Source organism: Mandrillus leucophaeus, unplaced genomic scaffold, assembly GCF_000951045.1.
Source record: "Mandrillus leucophaeus isolate KB7577 unplaced genomic scaffold, Mleu.le_1.0 Scaffold26, whole genome shotgun sequence".
NCBI lineage: Eukaryota > Metazoa > Chordata > Mammalia > Primates > Cercopithecidae > Mandrillus > Mandrillus leucophaeus.
This window is the reverse complement of record NW_012102698.1, coordinates 4171037-4188371: the sequence shown is the minus strand read 5'-3', so window position 1 is coordinate 4188371 and position 17335 is coordinate 4171037. Positions and strand designations below refer to the sequence as shown.

Sequence of the window (17335 nt, the reverse complement as noted above, 5' to 3'; positions counted from 1 at the left end):
CTCCAGGACGCGGTCAGGGTTCCCGTCCTCAGCCTCCACCAGGGCCTGGCACAGGGGCAGCCCCACGTCTCGGGCCAGGAGGTGCTGGTAGTTCTCCCCTGGAGATCTGCGAACCCGAGACAGTGCCCTCAGTTGTCTGCCCATCACAGGACATCCGGGAGGGGCAGGGCCATTTCTTCCTCAGCGAGGTGTCCCTGGCCCAGTGCCTGACACATGCCACGCTGATGAGGTGAGGTGACAGGCGGGGCAGCCCATCAAGGGGACGGGACAGGGCACTAAGCTCAGACCTGGGTTGGAGTTCGCCCATTTCCAGCTACCTGGTCCCCAACCTTTCAGCCTCAGTTTGCTCACTTGTGAAGCAGGCATAACAGTGCCAGTCTAACAGAACTGTCAGGATTGCTGACAAGACAGGCAAAGGCCTGGCACTGCAAGTCAAGGCAATCACCACCCCCAGAAGGGAATGGGCAGGGCAGCCCAGGTCCCCCAGGTCAGCCCTCACCAGCTCTTGCCAGGCACTATCCCTGATTTAGATGGGGAAACTGAGGTTCAGACCAGAGAAGCACCTCGTCCAGGACCTCAGGGCCTGTAAGCAGCAGGTGTCTCTGGTTTCAGGGCTTCGCTGTGTCCTCTCCACGGTAGGCAGCCCTGTGATCCTGAGGATCTCATACCCACGATGGGGATGGAGGCAGCTCTGTGTCTTGGGGCAACCAGTTGTAGAGCTGTGGGCCACACACTTGTGGGTGCACACGCCTCGGGAGTCTGCACCAGGGGACACATATCTATAGCGGTGCACACTGGGGAGCAGCCTCCACGGGCATCGCTCTGCTGCACTCACAGGCAGGGCAGGCACTGAACAGGTCTCAGCATGGCCCTAGCACCCCGTCACCCTCTCGGCAGGGTGAGGACCCCCACCCCAAGAAGGTCCCCTCTGCATACTCGCTGGCGTCCCGCAGGGTGGTCAGCAGCTCCTGTGTGGTCTGGCGGTCGTGTGCACCCAGGGATGCCATCAGGAAGTGTGCGTCATTGAACAGCAGGATGTGGTCTCGGCTGTGCTTCCGGGTCACAGGCAGGACATCCTGCCACCGCTGGCCCACAGACACCCCTGAGGACATGGGGAGGAGACCCAGGGCCTGGAATGAGGCTCTGGGATGTGTCCTGTGCAAGGGCCTCCCCCACAGCGCTTCCCTTGGAGGCCCTGATGACCTTGTCCTAGGTGAGAGGCCGGGGAGGTAGGCAGGGCCATGGGCAGCGTCTGGCCTTGTGCTTAGGCCTCTGTTAGGACTGTTTAATTATAGAAGCCATAGACACGTTAAGTAGGAAGCACATTTTAAAAAGTGTCAAAGGTTATTAAACAAAACCTCTGCCTGCTTTGACAAACCCCAGGCCTCTTGGATCCCCCGGCCTTCCCACACAACCCCCGGCTTCCCCATGGATGCCCCGGGCTCCCCACTTTTCTCTGGGTCTCCAGCCTCAGCCTGCCCTTCCCACGGGTGGGCTCCCTGGCTCTTGCACCCCTCAGCCTGCTGTTGCCTGATCTGACCACATCGAGCCCGCCCTCTGGCCTCTTGTTCTGCAGCAGGCTGCTGGCTTCTACGTCCCGGTAGCTTTGGATGGTCTGCTTTCTCTGAGTGTAACTCTTTCCCTTGTCTGCCCAGCAAGCCCCACACATGCTTCTGGGGCTCACATTTCACCTCCATTAGGAAGCCTTCTGAATCTCTAGACACAGCCTGTCATGCACTCCCTCGGGTTCCTGAATTGCTCAGCCCAGGCCTGCACCCCTCATGGTACTGCTAACCCAGGGCCTAGCCCAGGCCTCTGTGGTTCCAGATGGCTCTGCTGAGCCTGAGGTAAGGGGAGAACCATCTGGCACCCCAGTGGTTGGCTGGAGCCCTCGACAGCCCCCAGAGCTGTGGCTGATCCCTCCAGGCTACCTGCAGAGCATGACAAGGTTGAGAAACCTGTCTACAATCCCAGGGAGTTGAGAAACTCTCTCATGTTTCAGGAAAGGAGGTGGCATCGAGACAGGTGGCCAGGTGCCACCAGTGCCCCGAAGGGTTGGCAGGCTGGCAGTGGGAACAGCACAGCAGGTGCCGCCCTGGGTACACAGCTGGAGGCTTCCACATCGAGGAGCGGTAGGAACTGTCAGAAAGGGCAGTGTGGCCTGGGCACCCCCTCCAGCTTTGGGCCAGCTGGGAGGCAGCTGCAGAGCGGTACCCAAGGCAGCGGCCAGGTCTGCAGAGGGGTCTGGAGCGGCTCACCCATGAGCTCTTGCTCAGCCCTGGGCCTAGGCCACAGCACCCTCTTCCTCATGATGTGGGAGGAAGAGGCAGAAGCCAGTGGGGCTGCAGGGGTGGCTACCTTCCATCTGCAGGCGGTAGAGCATGGAGCAGCTATCCACCACGTCCAGCATGGTACCACTGGCCTGCAGGCTGGGAAGGATCTGGAAGACAGGGCGCCAAGGCGGGCTCAGCTGGTGGGCCAGATGAGGGGGCTGCAGGCACAGCTAGGGTCAGCCTGTCTAGGTGGGGTGGGGCCTGTATAGAGCAAGCCCTCTGCCACTGTCCCCATCACCCCAACTAACAGGCCCATCACCCTTGCCTGGGGTGTAGACTGCTTCAAGCACTAGAGGGGTCACCAGGCAGACCTGAAAAAAGAGCCCACTGCATTGCATATCCAGGGCCCAGACCAGGCCCAAAGCATCAGCCACCTCCCACCCCCGGGCCTCAGACCACACCGGTGGGAGGGTTGTCTGCCTGATCACGTTTCTAGATTCAGCTTTGCTGAGCAGGCCACCTCGAGTTCTTGGAGTATGTCACCCATCACTTCTTTTTTTTTTTAAGATAGAGTCTCCCTCTGTCGCCCAGGCTGGGGTGCAAATGGCGCAATCTCGGCTCACTGCAACCTCCACCTCCTGGGTTCAAGCAATTCTCCTGCCTCAACCTGCTAAGTAGCTGGGATTGCAGGCACCCACCACCACACCTAGCTAGTTTCTGTATTTTTAGTAGAAACGTGTTTCACCATGTTGGCCAGGCTTGTCTCCAACTCCTGACCTCAGGTGATTCACCAGCCTCAGCCTCCCAAAGTGCTTGGGATTACAGGCGTGAGCCACCACACCCGGCCCACCCTTCATTTCTTACTACAACTTCCTGACCAAGGGAAATTATTGTGTGCTTTTCTCTCATGTTTACATCCCCAGATCACAAGCATTTCTGTGGTTCCAGGTTTTTATGATGAAGCCATCCCTGGGGTCCTTGGAGCTGTGAGTCAGGCATTTTTCCCCCTCTCAAAAGAATGTCTGGGCCCAGGGAGGAGGAATGGGGAGTTAGTGTTTAATGGGTATAGGGTTTCAGTTTGGGAAGATGAAGAATGTTCTCAAAATGGAGGGTGGTGATGGTTGCACAATGTGAATGCACTTAATGCCACAGAGCTGTACCCTTCTTTTTTCTTTTTTTTTTTTTTTGAGATAGGGTCTCGCTCTGTCACCCAGGCTGGAGTGCAGTAGGCGCAATCTTGGCTCACTATAACCTCTGCCTCCTGGGTTCAAGCGATTCTCAGGCCTCATCCTCCCGAGTAGCTGGGATTACAGGTGCCCACCACCATGCCCAGCTCATTTTTTGTATTTTTAGTAGAGACAGGGTTTCGCCACGTTGGCCAGGCTGGTCTTGAATTCCTGACCTCAAATGATCCACCCGCCTCAGCCTCCCAAAGTACTGGGATTACAGGCGTGAGTCACCACACCCGGCCTTGTACACGTAATTTTATGTTATTTTTATTTTATTATAGTGAAGAAAAATAATTCCGGCCGATTGCCCCATTGCACTCCAGCGTGGATAACAAGAGCGAAACTCTATCTCAAAATAAATAAATAAATAAATAAAATTCTTATGGGTAGACCAGTTGTCTTACCAAAGAAAAGTGATCTGAAAGGGCTGGAGGAGAGTCCACCATTGCAGAGGCGAGGCCCTTAGATGTGTAAATCTACCAGCACCCTCGGGGTGAGCAGGGCCAACCACTGTCCCCAGCATAGGCAGGGTTGAGCAGGGCCAACCGCTGTCCCCAGCATAGGCAGGGTTACAACATTGCTCTTGGCAAAATTAACCCCATCAGGCCTTACGCAAGAAACATGTTCTTGCTCTAGCTGTTTTTCTGGCTGGGACAATCCTGAAGAACTCAAAGATTTGGTCTCTTTGAGACTCAAAGGCAAAATGCTGCAACAAATTGAACACGGTGTGAGCGCAACTTACGTGAGTATCAAAGATGGTCAGCGCGGCCTCATATTCGCCCTGGAAGAATAAAGGTCTCCTGATTAAACTCTGGAGAAAGCAAAGTGTAATACTGGGACGTGAACTGAAAACGGCCAGGCCAAAGCCCCCTGAGCACATGGCCTCAGGCCTCCACCTCCTCTCAGAGGGGGACGGGCAGTGTCTTGGTGGCACTGGGATGGGAGAAGGTGAACCCGCTTTCAACTGGACCTTTGGTTCCCCAGTGTAGAAAGGACAGCAGTACCTGTGCCGCCACCACTGAAGAAACAGTTGCTGTGGAAGCATTCTCTCTCCTAGTGGAAAAGTTAATATAGGTATTGCTCATACTAACTGCTGCAAGCTTTTTCATGTATTTCTTTCTAGTCTTTTTCTCTTTTTTTCTTTTTTCTTTTGAGATGGGGTCTCACTCTGTCACCCAGGCTGGAGTGCAGTGGCACAATCTGGGCTCACTGTAACCTCCATGTTCCAGGTTCAAGTGATTCTCATGCCTTAGCCTCAGGATTACAGGGAGGCGCCACCACGCCCAGCTAATTTTTGTATTTTTAGTAGAGACCGGGTTTTACCATGTTGCCCAGGCTGGTCTCAAACTCTTGACCTCAGGTGATTTGCCTGCCTTGGCCTCTCAAAGTGCTGGGATTACAGGCGTGAGCACTGCGCCCAGCCGCCTTTTTCTTTTCTGCATATGTTTCCTCTCCTGTACATTTAGCTGCGTTCTGTGCTGTCTTCCAGACACTTTATCATCACATTCTTATGTCATGACAGGGTCCTCACGTTCTCAGCATTTCTCACTTTTTGGACATTCAGGGAGCTTCTAGCTTTTGTGCAGGATAAAGAGCACTGGAAGTGACAGTCTGGCACACGGAACCCTGTGGCGGAATCACTGGGGTCAAGGGTGTCACGAGCAGATGCCCCATACCCTGGCTCCCGCTACAAGATCTCATGGCCCAGGCAGGTACACCCTGCGGGGTGGGCGTCTGGCTCTCCGCTCCAGCCACAGGCACTTGCTCTGAATGATCTCTACAAGTTATACACCACAGACGTGATTTCCAGGCCTCTACAGTGAAAAATCCCTACAACAGGTCAAGCCTGGAACGCTCTTTGGAAACATTAATGCTCCACTGCATCAGGGCTCCACGGGATGTGAATACACAACAAAAGCTAGAAAAATCTTTCTCCCTCTGGAATCTCTACAGGATAAGACAGGGCAAACAGACGGCCACCTTACCTTCTCAATCAGATATAAGGCCCAGTGCCAATAGTTATGACAAGCCAACATATCCGAGTCCTGAAGGAGAAAAAAAAAAGAATGTATGAAAAGTCTGAAGGCCTATGGGAAAAAAAAAAATGTTGTTTTGTGCTAATGCAGAAACCATCTTTTTTTTTTTTTTTTTTTTTGAGACAAAGTCTGGCTCTGTCCCCCAGGCTGGAGTGCAGTGGCACGATCTTGGCTCACAGCAACCTCTGCCTCCTGGGTTCAAGCGATTCTCCTGCCTCAGCCTCCTGAGTAGCTGGGATTATAAGTGTGCACCACCATACCTAGGTAATTTTTGCGTCTTTGGTAGAGACAGGGTTTCACCATCTTGGCCAGGGTGGTCTCAAACCTCTGACCTCAGGTGATCCGCCCACCTCAGCCTCCCAAAGTGCTGGGATTACAGGTGTGAGCCACCGCACCCGGCCACAGAAACCATCATCTTTGAGTGCACGAAACAATATTCCATATCTGTGCTGGGCGCCTCCGGCCACATAATCTCTTCCACTTGGAAGGGCAGTGACTATTATGCTGCATTTACCAAGGAGGAAACGGAGGCCAGGGGAGGTTCCCAACCTGCTTGCCTGAGCTGGGGAGCAGCAGCCCCAGGACTGGTGCAGAGGAAGTTACTTCAGCAACTCCAGCTTTGCCTTCGTTACATGTGAAGTTGAGAAAAGGAATCACAGAGCCACTCCACAGGGAGTGGCCCAAGGCCCATGGGTGCACAAACAGCTCAGGGCACTTGGATAAACTCTGGGCGCGGCGGCTCATGCCTCCTAAAAGTAATCCCAGCACTTTTGGGAGGCTGAGGCAGAAGGATCAATTGAGCCCGAGAGTCCAGGACCCACCTGGGCAACACAGGGAGACCTTGTCTCTCTAAAAAAAAAAAAAAATTTAAATTAGCCAGGTGTGGTGGCACACGCCGGTAGTCCCAGCTATTTGGGAGGCCAAGGTGGGAGGATCGCTTGAGCCCAGAAGGTCGAGGCTGCAGTGAGTCCTGATTGTGCCGTTGCACTCCAGCTTGGGTGACAGAGAGAGAACTTGTCAGAGAGAGAACTTGTCTCAAAAAACAACAGCAACAAAAAAAAAACCAAACCAAACCAAGAAAACTTGCAGAGATCAGCAGGCCCAGGGCCAAACTCCAACAGGTGCTGGCAAAGCCCCGAGAGCTGCGGCGGCGGGGGCGCATGTCAGTGGCTCCCTTAGGCCGCCCTCAGTATGAAGCAGTGTTAAAGCAGGGCCTGTGCTGGGCTCAGAGCTGGCCCCTGCTAGGGTATTTCCAAGCTCGGGAGACAGGACTCGTGATCCTCAACAAGGGACAGTGCCCAGCACTCAAAAACCTCAAACAAACCTCACTGTCCCCGAGAAGGGAACCTGACAGCTGCCCCCTTGACAGAGCTGAATCTGGAGGCCCGAGGGTCCTCCGCTGCACGGCTCAGACTGCACGGCCCCTGCTTGGGAGCCAAGTGCTCACCCTTCCCTGATTTCTTGCTGACCCCAAATAACAAAGCGGGTATTCAATCAGCGCTGAGTGAGCGACCCTGTGTCCCTGTTCCGAGGAGGTCCCATCTCCCTTGAGCCCAACAGGCTCACCTGACGCAGCCCCGTCTGTCCAGAGGGCCCACCTCCACCATGGCGCTAGCCTTTCCTTCTCTGAGGCCTCTGCAGGCGTTTCTGCCTCTGCCTGGACACCACCTTGCCTCCCATGGAAAGAGGGACTGACAAAGCCTCCTGCACGGCCCATGTCTGCCTTGTACCTGGGCTCTAGGACACCGAACTGTGCAGCTCTCCTCTCCCTCACAGGCCACTGTAGGCCTTGGAAGCCTTGCTCAAGCTGGTGACGGTTGGGATGCTCTCCACCTTCCCCCTCTGTGTGGCACACACCTGCTCATCCTTCAGTAGTCAACTCAGAGGTTGCCTCCTCCAGGACACCTTCCCTGGCCACTGTCCCCCCAAGTCCAGCTGAGTTTAATGCTTCCTCTGGGTTTCCACATCCCACAGAGGGTCCCTGTCATGGTGTAGCTCATGTGCTTCTAGGAGGCTAATCGTTCCCCTTGACTAGGCCCTGTGAGGGCAGAGAAGTCTGGGCTGGACCCTCAGTGGAGTCCCTAGGGCAAGGTATAGGCCTGGGGTGGGGACTAAAATCTTGACTGTGCTCTGCTCAGCAGCCAAACACCTGAGGCAGGTGCAGGAGAAGGAGGAGAGGGAACCAAGCCCCATAGCTCTTGTCCATAAAGCCTCAGCCTAACTCAAGGGGACGCACTGCATTTCCCAGGGAGGTGAGCCGCCGACAAGCATCGCACCTTCCAGTGGGTCTCTGAGTGCTGCATGAATTCCAAGCCATCCTCGATCTCTGCTTTCATCTCGTGGATGTGAGCCATGGTGTGCACCGACCATGCGTCTGTCGGGTCAATAGATAAAGCCTGCACAGGGTGCGGGGAAGAGGATTCCAGATAAAGCAGATCGGCCAGGCTGCCAGGGCAGGCGACGACAGGGGCAGGCGTCTCTAAGGGGCAAGAGGGGCCTGGGCTGAACGGGGTGGAGCAAGTGGGGGGATGGGGCTCCGACTCAAAACACGGACAATCAGCACCGCTTCCCGCCTGCCCGGGCACACCAGCTCATGGGCCTCACTGCCCGGTTCACAGACGAGGAAGCTGAGACTTAGGGAGGCTACGCAACTTCACCCAGCGGGACAGCGGCAGGATCTTTCCAAAGCCAGCGCTCAGACCCAAGCCCACAGCATTCTGCACACAGCCGAGGCGCCTGCAAAACATGCCCGCCCTCTCTGGGCCTCAGTTGCTGCCAGGAAGGCCACGGATGCTGCCTTCCTCTTAGAGAAGCGGTTACTGCCCACGTGAACGCGCTGTGAACTGTCAAGTCCTCCAGTGGCTGTGGCTGCCTCTTCCCACTACCATATATGTGAGGACACGTGGCTTTCTGGGTGCAGAAACAGCTGGCTTTAAGGTTATCACAGTTCATGACAACAGCCGCTCCCATGACCTGTGAGCTTGACAGCGACCAGAGAGGCAGGCTGGGCTCAGGGAATGATCCTCATCCGCTAGCTGTTTCTTTCTTCTATTTATGTGTTTAGCTCATGTTTGCTAAGCATCTACTCAGTCCCAGGCAGAGCTTAGAAAATGGAGCAGTAAACTGAGGCTGACAGAAGTCCCATTGCCTGGCTTGCACCCAGGTCCCCCATGCCAAATCATGAATTCCCGCCAGCCCCACTGCCTCAGTCTCCCCACGCCTTTCATAGGGGTCCAGAAGCCCCACGCTCCTTTGCCCTGGCCCAGCACCCGCTGAGAGGCTTTCGGCAGGAGGTCGGCCCCAGCAAGCCCTGCCTCTCTGCCCACCTCTCAGCTTTCGTGGGCCCGGCCCACGTCATGTGGGAACGGAGGGAAAGGAAGTGTGTCTGTAGGGGACTGTGGGCACCCCCGGGGCAGGGGCTCTGAGCACGGGACACTTGGGCACAGTCTAAGCAGGCTGGGCGCGGGGTCCTGAGATGGGACCCTGCTAAGCATGCTGCTTTCATGCATGGAGGGAGTGAAGGGTGGTGGCTGTCACCAGCTCTGATGGGCTGACCGGCTTCCTTCCTCTCTTGGAGTCCCACCATGGTTCCCTGGGAAGGAGTCCAAACTGCATTCCCAGGCTACAAGGCCCAGCAGAATCCAGTCCTCGCCTGCCCCTCTACAGTCCTGGCTCCTGGCTCCCCGGCTTGCTGCCTCCTCCCTAAGCCTCTACCCATCGAGCCACTTGGAGCTCCAGGTCCCCAAGCTCTGTGGCTGTGCCTGTGCCTGCTGCCTGCCTGCTCCTGCCCTGGCTCCTCCTGCCCTCACCGGCCTGGGGCTGCAGACACATGGCCCATGTGTTACCACCCCTGGCCCGTCACAGCCCCCTTTTCCTGCCCAGTAGTTGCCTGTGGGGTGCTGGTGTTGAAGTCAAAGAGTTGGTGCCTGCAAGACAAGGGACAGGAGGCGAAAGGGGAGCAACGGAGCCGGAATGGACCCTAACCACCGCTTCTTCCTCCTTGCAAGGCATGGAGGGGACTTGCCACATCTGGTTTCCCACAGCTACTCTTGTCCAGAGCTTCTCCAACTGTCTCAGGAGCTCTCAGGTGCCCAGATGGATGCCACCCATAGGAGGGCCCAGCTGCCATGGTCTCCAAGGGACTTTCCTACAGCTGATCCCTGGATGTGGTGTCTGGTCACCCAGGCCATAGAACCAAGACTGCCAGAAAGCCACTCGGGTCCCCCACCAGCCCTGACTCAGAGTTAAAGCAAAGAACATATCACTCAAGACACAAGTCTCAGATTCTATAATCAGAGCAGTCTTCAGAGAGCCCAGGGACCCTTGGGCCCCAATGCTGTCTCCTGGGGAGGGTGCTGCAGGCCGACTAAGGCAACTACTGGGGGAAGAACCCCGCCAGGATGTTGGGAGGCGCGGCCTGGAGCAGGCAGCTGAAAGGACAGCCGTTGCCAGGTGGCCTGGGTGGAATCCGGCTCTGCCATCTCTGAGCCATGTGGCCTCAGGCAGGCTCTAGCCTTGGCCTCTGAGCCTCGGGCCCCTCATCTGGGCAACAAGGAGTTGAACATCACGTGGGCAGGGCTGTGTGGATGCAAGCAGACACATATAAAGTGCCGCACAGAGCCGGGCACAGGAGGAGCGGTCACTCCCTTGTGCATGGCAGCCCCTCCATGGGCCTCAGTTTCCAATCTTGCAAGAAGAGAAGTACAGGAGAGGGGCCCCCAGAGCATGAGACCACCCGTGCCCCATGCCTGACAGCTTAAGCCTGCCCTCTGGCCCTGGGCCCAGTTACGCATGGGCACCCAGCAATCGTCATGACTGGCCATCATCACTCAGGTCCCTGAACCTCTGGTGCCGTGAGTGATGCTTAGAAATGCGAAGTTCAGGAAGGAAGAGCCAACGTTTATTTACACTTCACCTCCTACAAACTCCTGTCCCTGCAGGGCAGTGTGGGCTCTGGAGCCAGGCAGAGCTGGTGGGAGCCCAGACCTGCCACTCAGTGCAACCCCAAGTGAGTGGGCTGACCCCAGCTCCCTGTACCCCATCGACCTCATCTGTAGACGGGGAAACCAGTGTTAGCCAAGGAACGTGGCTCTGGGGACCTCGGGGGGCCACAGGTGAATGACAGCCCCTGGCAGGCGGCAGCTGCTCACATTAACATGAGCTCCCCAATCTCTCTGAGGAAGTGAGAGTGGGGATGGGGTTCACCAGGGTCACACATGAATGGTGCCCCTCACATGCCCTGGTCCACCCGACAGCTGCTCCCCGAGGGGTCAGGCACCTTGGGAAGGACCCACTTACCTCTTTGGCAAGTTTTTCTGCCCGGTCGTAGAAGTTGGTTTCCATCAAGCCAAAAGAGTAGATGCCTTTCACATAGCTAAACACAGAAAAAATATCTCAGAATACAAAACGATGGACAGGTAGCAGTTTAAATTGTGTCCCCACAAAGATACACTGAGGTCCTAACCGCCAGTACTGGGAATGTGACCTTTTTTGGAAATAGGGTCTTTGCAGAGGTAATCAAGTTTAGAGGAGGTCATACGGGATTAGGGTGGGTCCTAACACAATGACTGGTGTCCTTATAAGAGGGCCGTGGGAAGACACAGATGCAGAGGGAAGGAGGTAGGTAAAGACCAAGGCAGAGTGATGCAGCTGCGAGCCAAGGGACTTCAAGGCAACTCCGGACACCACCAGGCACTGGAAGAGGCAGGAAGGACCCACTCCTGAGGCTTTGAGGGCGTTGGCCCTGCTGACATCTTGGATGGGACTCTTGGCCCTCAAAGCTGTACCTATGTGCTGCTCCAAACCACCTAGTTTGCAGCCCTTTGCTATAGCAGCCACAGGAGATGGACACAACCTCCAACTCCATGCCAAGCTCTGTGCTTTTCAGCAATTCCGTGCTTCAGACTGGTGAGGGGCAAGATGAACATTACATCCGCACAATCATCCCCAGACCCGGCACAGAGAGCGGCCCTGCTCCTCAATTAGCATCCCACCTTCTAAAAATCAACACGGGCCTCCACTGAGAATAACAAGAGCTCTTTTCCTCCTGTCTGCATGGTGACACCACCCAGAGGCAAGACCCACGGGCACCTCCCTGGGAAGCCTCCGTGACCTGTGGGCTGTCAACAGCTCCTCCTCGGCTTCCTCAGTGCTGTACACGGTCCCCTGCCTGGCCTGGAATGCACTCAGTGGACAGCCGGGTCCTCCTCAGACCCGGAGCTCCTACAGGCTGGGACCCGTCTGTCCAATTCACCCTCAGCCCAGGCCCAGTCCAGGATGGGCTGGAAGACACTACTGAATAATTGCACACTTCCAATCTCTCTCTCTCTTTTTTTTTTTTTGGAGACAGAGTCTCGCTCTGTCGCCCAGGCTGGAGTGCAGTGGCACAATCTCAGCTCACTGCAACCTCCGTCTCCTGGGTTCAAGCGATTCTCCTTCCTCAGCCTCCTGAGTAGCTGGGATTATAGGCACATGTCATCACACCCAGCTAATTTTGGTATTTTTAGTAGAGACGAGGTTTCACCATGTTGGCCAGGCTGGCCTCAAACTCCTGACCTCAGGTGATCCACCTGCCTCGGCCTCCCAAAGTGCTGGCATTACAGGCATGAGCCACCACACCCAGCCCACACTTCCAATCTCATCTGCAACTGCCCACCCGAGTATCTAGGGTGGTCATACATGAAACAGGTTTCTTTCCTGTGATTTCTTGGGGTTAAGTTAAAACAAAATAGGGCAATGGGGCTTCTGTCTGAGACTAAGATGTCAGCTTCACTACTGTGCAAGAAGATTGATTCTAGTTTTTGTTATTCATTGAAGCAATGTTCTTAAGCACCGGCTTCCAGAGTTATCTTTAAAATATACATACATATATATTATATATATATGTATCATGTGTTTACTGGGGTCATTTAATCCTCAAGACTTAAGCTATTTCTTGTAGGCTTACTGTGTGACAGGTACTACTAGGTTCTTGTAATGGTTAATTTTTTATGTGTCAATTTGGCTGGGCCATGGTGCCAGTTGTTTGGTCAAACACCAGTCTAGATGTTGCTGTGAAATATATATTCTTTTAGAGATGGAGTCTTGCTCTGCCACCCAGGCCGAGTGCAGTGGCATGATTGCCAGCTCACTGCAGCCTCAAACTCCTGGGCTCAAGAGATCCTCCTGTCACAGCCTCCTGAGTAGCTGGAACTACAGGCACATGCCACCGTGCCTGGCTAACTTTTTTCATTTATTTTTTCTTTTTGTAGAGACAGGGTCTTGCCATGTTGACCAAGCTTATCTCGAACTCCTGGCCTCAAGCAATCCTACAGCCTCAGCTTCCCAAAGAGCTGGGATTACAGGCATAAGCCACTGTGCCCAGTCCTGTGAAGCTATTTCTAGATGTGATTTGAGTGAAGCAGATTACCCTCCATGTGGGTGGGCCTCATCCAATCAGTTAAAGGTCTTAAGAGAAAGACTGAGGCCCCTAGAAGAAATTCTGCCTGCAGACTGCCTCCAGATGCGAGGCTAATGCTGACTCCTGCAGGAATTTCCAGCTTGCTGCCCTGCCCTACAGATTTTGAACTTGCCAGCCCTCACACTCACATGAGTCGATTCCTTAAAATAAATCTCTGTCTCTCTGTCTCAGAGCTCTCTGGGCTTCTCTGGAGGGTGCTGACTAAATAATACAGCTTATTAACCTCTCTGAACCTCACAACTATCCTGTAATGAAGCTGCAGTGAAGTCATTCCTGTGTGGTGGTCACTGGGGCTGTTCATGCACATTCCAGGCCTCCTTCTCTTCCCAAGCACAAGGTAGAACTGTACTTCCTGGTCTCCTGTGGGTGGGCGAGGTCATGTGATCAGTTCTAGCCAATGACTTGGGAGTGGCAGGGTATCCTTTTCATTCTAAACCTTTAATTGTCACTGTAAGCCCCCCTAGGAAAGCTTGCTTTTCCCTCTTAGTGACAGGTGTGTCCAGAGGGCAGCTGCTTCATCAGCTGGGATCCTGGATGCAGACAAGGACATGGCGGCAGAGCCCTCATCCCTCCTAAGGTGCCATGTAGTATGAGTAAAAAATAAACCTTTGCTGTAATAAGCTTTGGGGAAGAAGAACCAGGGGATGTTTGTTACTGCAGCAAAAACAATCCCACACTGATCGATACCTAATGGTACTACCTCATCCACAGGTGGGATGAAAATCAAATGAAGAAAGTGAAGCCTTTGAACTTTAAGGAACTAGGAGAATAGCAACAATGGTCCCATTATTTTTAGGACAGGCCCAAGAGAGTCACCATATTTTTAGGGCAGAAGAGAGAGATTAAGAAACAGAAACAATGTGATTTCCAGTTGGCACATACCTGCTTAGGGGGATGTCAGGTGTCCAGAAGGGGTAAACTCGAGCAACAGAATCTCGCATCTGTTCCTGATAGCCCAGGTAAAAATAAACATCATGGGAAAATTTCAGGGCCAACATGTCTGTTGGGTGGTCCCGGAGAATCTGTTCCCATAGTTCACTGGCTTTCAGAAAGTTCCTGGAAACCGAGAAAGATTTCTCACCAACACTGAACACACAGTCCACCCACACAGGGAATGTAAGAGCCATCGTTTCTCACCAATGTCATGGTCTACATGGACGTCTTTTTTTAAAAATCAGTTTCTGGCCAGGCGTGGTGGCTCCTGCCTGTAATCCCAGCACTTTGGGAGGCCAAGGCAGGTGGATCATGAGGTCAGGAGTTCAAGACCAGCCTGGCCAAGATGATGTAACCCCGTCTCTACTAAAAATATTAAAATGAGCCAGGTGTGGTGATATGTGCCTGTAATCCCAGCTACCTGGTAGGCTGAGGCAGGAGAATCGCTTGAACCCAGCAGGCAGAGGTTGCAGTGAGCCAAGATCGTGCCATTGCATTCCAGCCTGGGTGACAAGAGCAAAATTCTGTCTAAATAAATAAATAAATATCAATTTCTGTGTTAGGTTATGGACAGAAAACTGAAAACCCAGTGGGAAATTTTACTCTTCAGTTCAATTGAAAAAAAAAAAAAAAAAAAACAGGTTTAACAAATTGCCGAGGATAATCCCACTGGAGACGGTCAGATACCTATAGGACGTCTCCGAGGTGGAACCACACCTGGGATGACTCACAAGGAAGACCAGGCAGCACCTCCTCAGTCTCAGGATCCCTGTACAATCAGCTAAGATCATCTAACTCTGCAGGGCATCTCGCCTGCCTGAGCAGACATGGGGACCGTCCCAGAGAACAAGGGAACCAGTGTGGGAACAGTGGGGGGATGATGTGAAAGCCAGTGCAAGAGCAAGGAACATATGGGCGAAGATTTGATTTGATTGTTTATTTCCCACTAGAAGAAGCATGTTTTCTTCTCTCTTCCCTAACCTAGTAATTTCTGTAGAGTGACCCTATTATTTCTGTAAGGAAAATAATATACAATTATTATTGTATATTATATTAAAATCTCATGTGATTTTCCATGAGAGCATCTCAGGAGGCAAGGAGAGAATCACTCTCCCACCCCGCCCTGCTCCCAAGGGCGTCAGGAAAGGGATACCCTGCCACTCCCCCAGCACAGCCTCAGGGTGCCAGCTCCCGGCCCAGGAAGGTCCCTCACCCCTTGGCAAATGTCTCTACTGCAGACACGTGCAACTGCTCCCGCCTTGTCAGCAGCTGGGTTCTTGAAATCTCCACCATTGTCTTCACAGCCAGGTCCAACTCTTTGTCCAGCTTCACGGAGCTTCCAGTGCCAATCAGTACAAGGCCAGTAGAGATGGCGTGGCCCATTGCTGGTGGAGGTTAGAGAACAGCTGGTGGTTCAGCCCAGCCCAGCCCAGACTCCACATGTCACAGAGACATCCCATGTCCCAGGAGGGGCCAGCCAGGCAGCAGTAGGCTGTGCACTGTGGCCCTGCCAACTGTCCAGAACTCAGCCTCGGCACTTGTCAAGCATGGAGCAAACAGCAAGCCTAAAGGCACCCTTGAATATTTGTCTAGTGAGGGCATTGTGCTGAGTGCCAGTGTCTAAAGCACCTTCCCCTTCACTGGATGAGCCACTTAGCGGCTGCCTGCAGGCTCATCAGCGGCCACCATCACACAGCCAGCACACGGCTCCCGGGAGGCATCAGTGGATGCTGCTCATGACGGGCTGGACCAAGGAGGCCCTGGAGCACAGAAGTCACGATCCCGTCTGTGCTGCTCACACATGCTAAAAGTTAGGGTGGGGGTGTGTGCCTTGTGGCCTCGCAGCAGCCTTGCTGGCAGGAGTGCAGGCTCCCAGGCCACACTCTGGGAGAGCCAGGGTGTCCACTGGCATTTGGAACTTGATCACTGGCTCAGGCCTGGGATCTAGGACCCAACCATAGTGCTAGGACCACCCATGTGTCCCCTGGAAAACAGCTGGTGATTCCGATGGTCGAGCCCAGCTCAGCCCAGCCCAGTCCAACTGATGATTCAGGTGGTTGAAGGCCTCTGATCAGGGCTCAAGGTCTGCTCAGAGTCCGAGCCCACCCCTGGCTCCTGGCTCCCCATGACTGGGTTTGGCTCTCTGTTCTCCCCTAGTTATTTCCTTGTTTGTCCTCTCCAGGGCAGTACAAGCCCCTGCCTTAAATCTGACCAGGCTGCAGCAGGGTGAGAAGGGGGTCCCTGCCACCCTGACAAGATTCTGTCCCCTCATCAGCCCTTCCCCCAGGCCCGGAACCTTGCTGCACCCTGGAACCACCCACCGTCAATGCACTGTGCTGGCTTCCCATGCCCGCTGTACACATGGCTTGCCTGGATGCCAGCCTCTGTCACCCATCGGTGATCACCTCACCCTGGCCACTTAGATGAGGTCTCACTGGTCCCCTGACGGAGGCTGCAGCAGCCACCTCTCATGTTCCAGCGGCCTGGGCCTTGGATTCAGGAAGCTTATCTAATCCCAGTTGTCAATCACCAGCTGGGTGGCTTTAAGTACGGTCTTACTCTTGCCAACCCTCAGTTTCCTCATCTGAGAAATGAGATCAGCATCTTTATTCAATAATTGATGGTAATCAGAGAAAAGGCAAGAAAAATGCCTATTAGAACCTGGCATCTTTATGGGAGTGACTGTTTTTCCAAATACAAAGGCAGCTGTCATCTTCTCTCCCTCTGTGCAAATGCCACCCTGGTTACTGCCACCCAACCTGCCTTCCCCATCCCAACTGTGTGTCTGTGGTAAAGAAAAGAGAGAGGGGCTGGTTGTGTCAAGCGGGGCTCCTCCACCCAGGGAAGGTGTTACTCACCGAAGGTCGGATCTGCTGCTTTGAGCTTTGACAGGCAGCCCTCGATGCCACCGAGACTCTTGTCATTGGTCCATTTTACATACTAAAATGGGAAAAGCAAAACAAGTCCTCATGGAGCCCTTGGATCATTCTAGCAAAGGTGTGGCTCTAAATCCAGGTTCACACTCTGGGAGGCCAAGGCGGGCAGATCGTTTGAGGTCAGGAGTTCGAGACCAGCCTGACCAACATGCTGAAACCCCCACCTCTACTAAAAATACAAAAATTAGTGGGGCATAGTGGTGCACACCTGTAGTCCCAGCCACTTGGTAGGCAGAGGCACGAGAATCACTTGAACCCAGGGGCCAAGGCTGCAGTGAGCCAAGATCGCGCCACTGCACTCCAGCCTGGATGACAGAGACACTCTTGTCTCAAAAAACAAAAAATAAAAATAAATCCAGATTTGTTTTTCTTTGTAGAACACTGAGTGTTTTCTGGACTCTAATCCAAAGAAGGCATAACCTGGCTGATAACTTTCTTTATATGAAGAAATGAAATACACATCACCCGA

The 17335-nt window shown here is 53.9% G+C and overlaps 1 protein-coding gene across 2 annotated transcripts in view; it reads right to left on the bottom strand.

Annotated features, from left to right (window-relative positions):
• Positions 1–17335, bottom strand: part of TTC38 (tetratricopeptide repeat domain 38) — a 37630-nt gene that overhangs the window by 16494 nt on the left and 3801 nt on the right. The window contains exons 3-11 of one of the 2 annotated variants that reach the window (XM_011984047.1): positions 16789–16870; positions 15144–15315; positions 13880–14053; positions 10837–10912; positions 7815–7934; positions 5488–5547; positions 4245–4283; positions 2359–2440; positions 937–1102 (exon numbers count right to left, since the gene is read on the bottom strand). In XM_011984047.1, the coding sequence (XP_011839437.1) occupies positions 937–1102; positions 2359–2440; positions 4245–4283; positions 5488–5547; positions 7815–7934; positions 10837–10912; positions 13880–14053; positions 15144–15315; positions 16789–16870 (971 nt within the window). The remainder of the gene's footprint in view (positions 1–936; positions 1103–2358; positions 2441–4244; positions 4284–5487; positions 5548–7814; positions 7935–10836; positions 10913–13879; positions 14054–15143; positions 15316–16788; positions 16871–17335) is intronic. The other variant, XM_011984048.1, reaches the window with a different exon arrangement.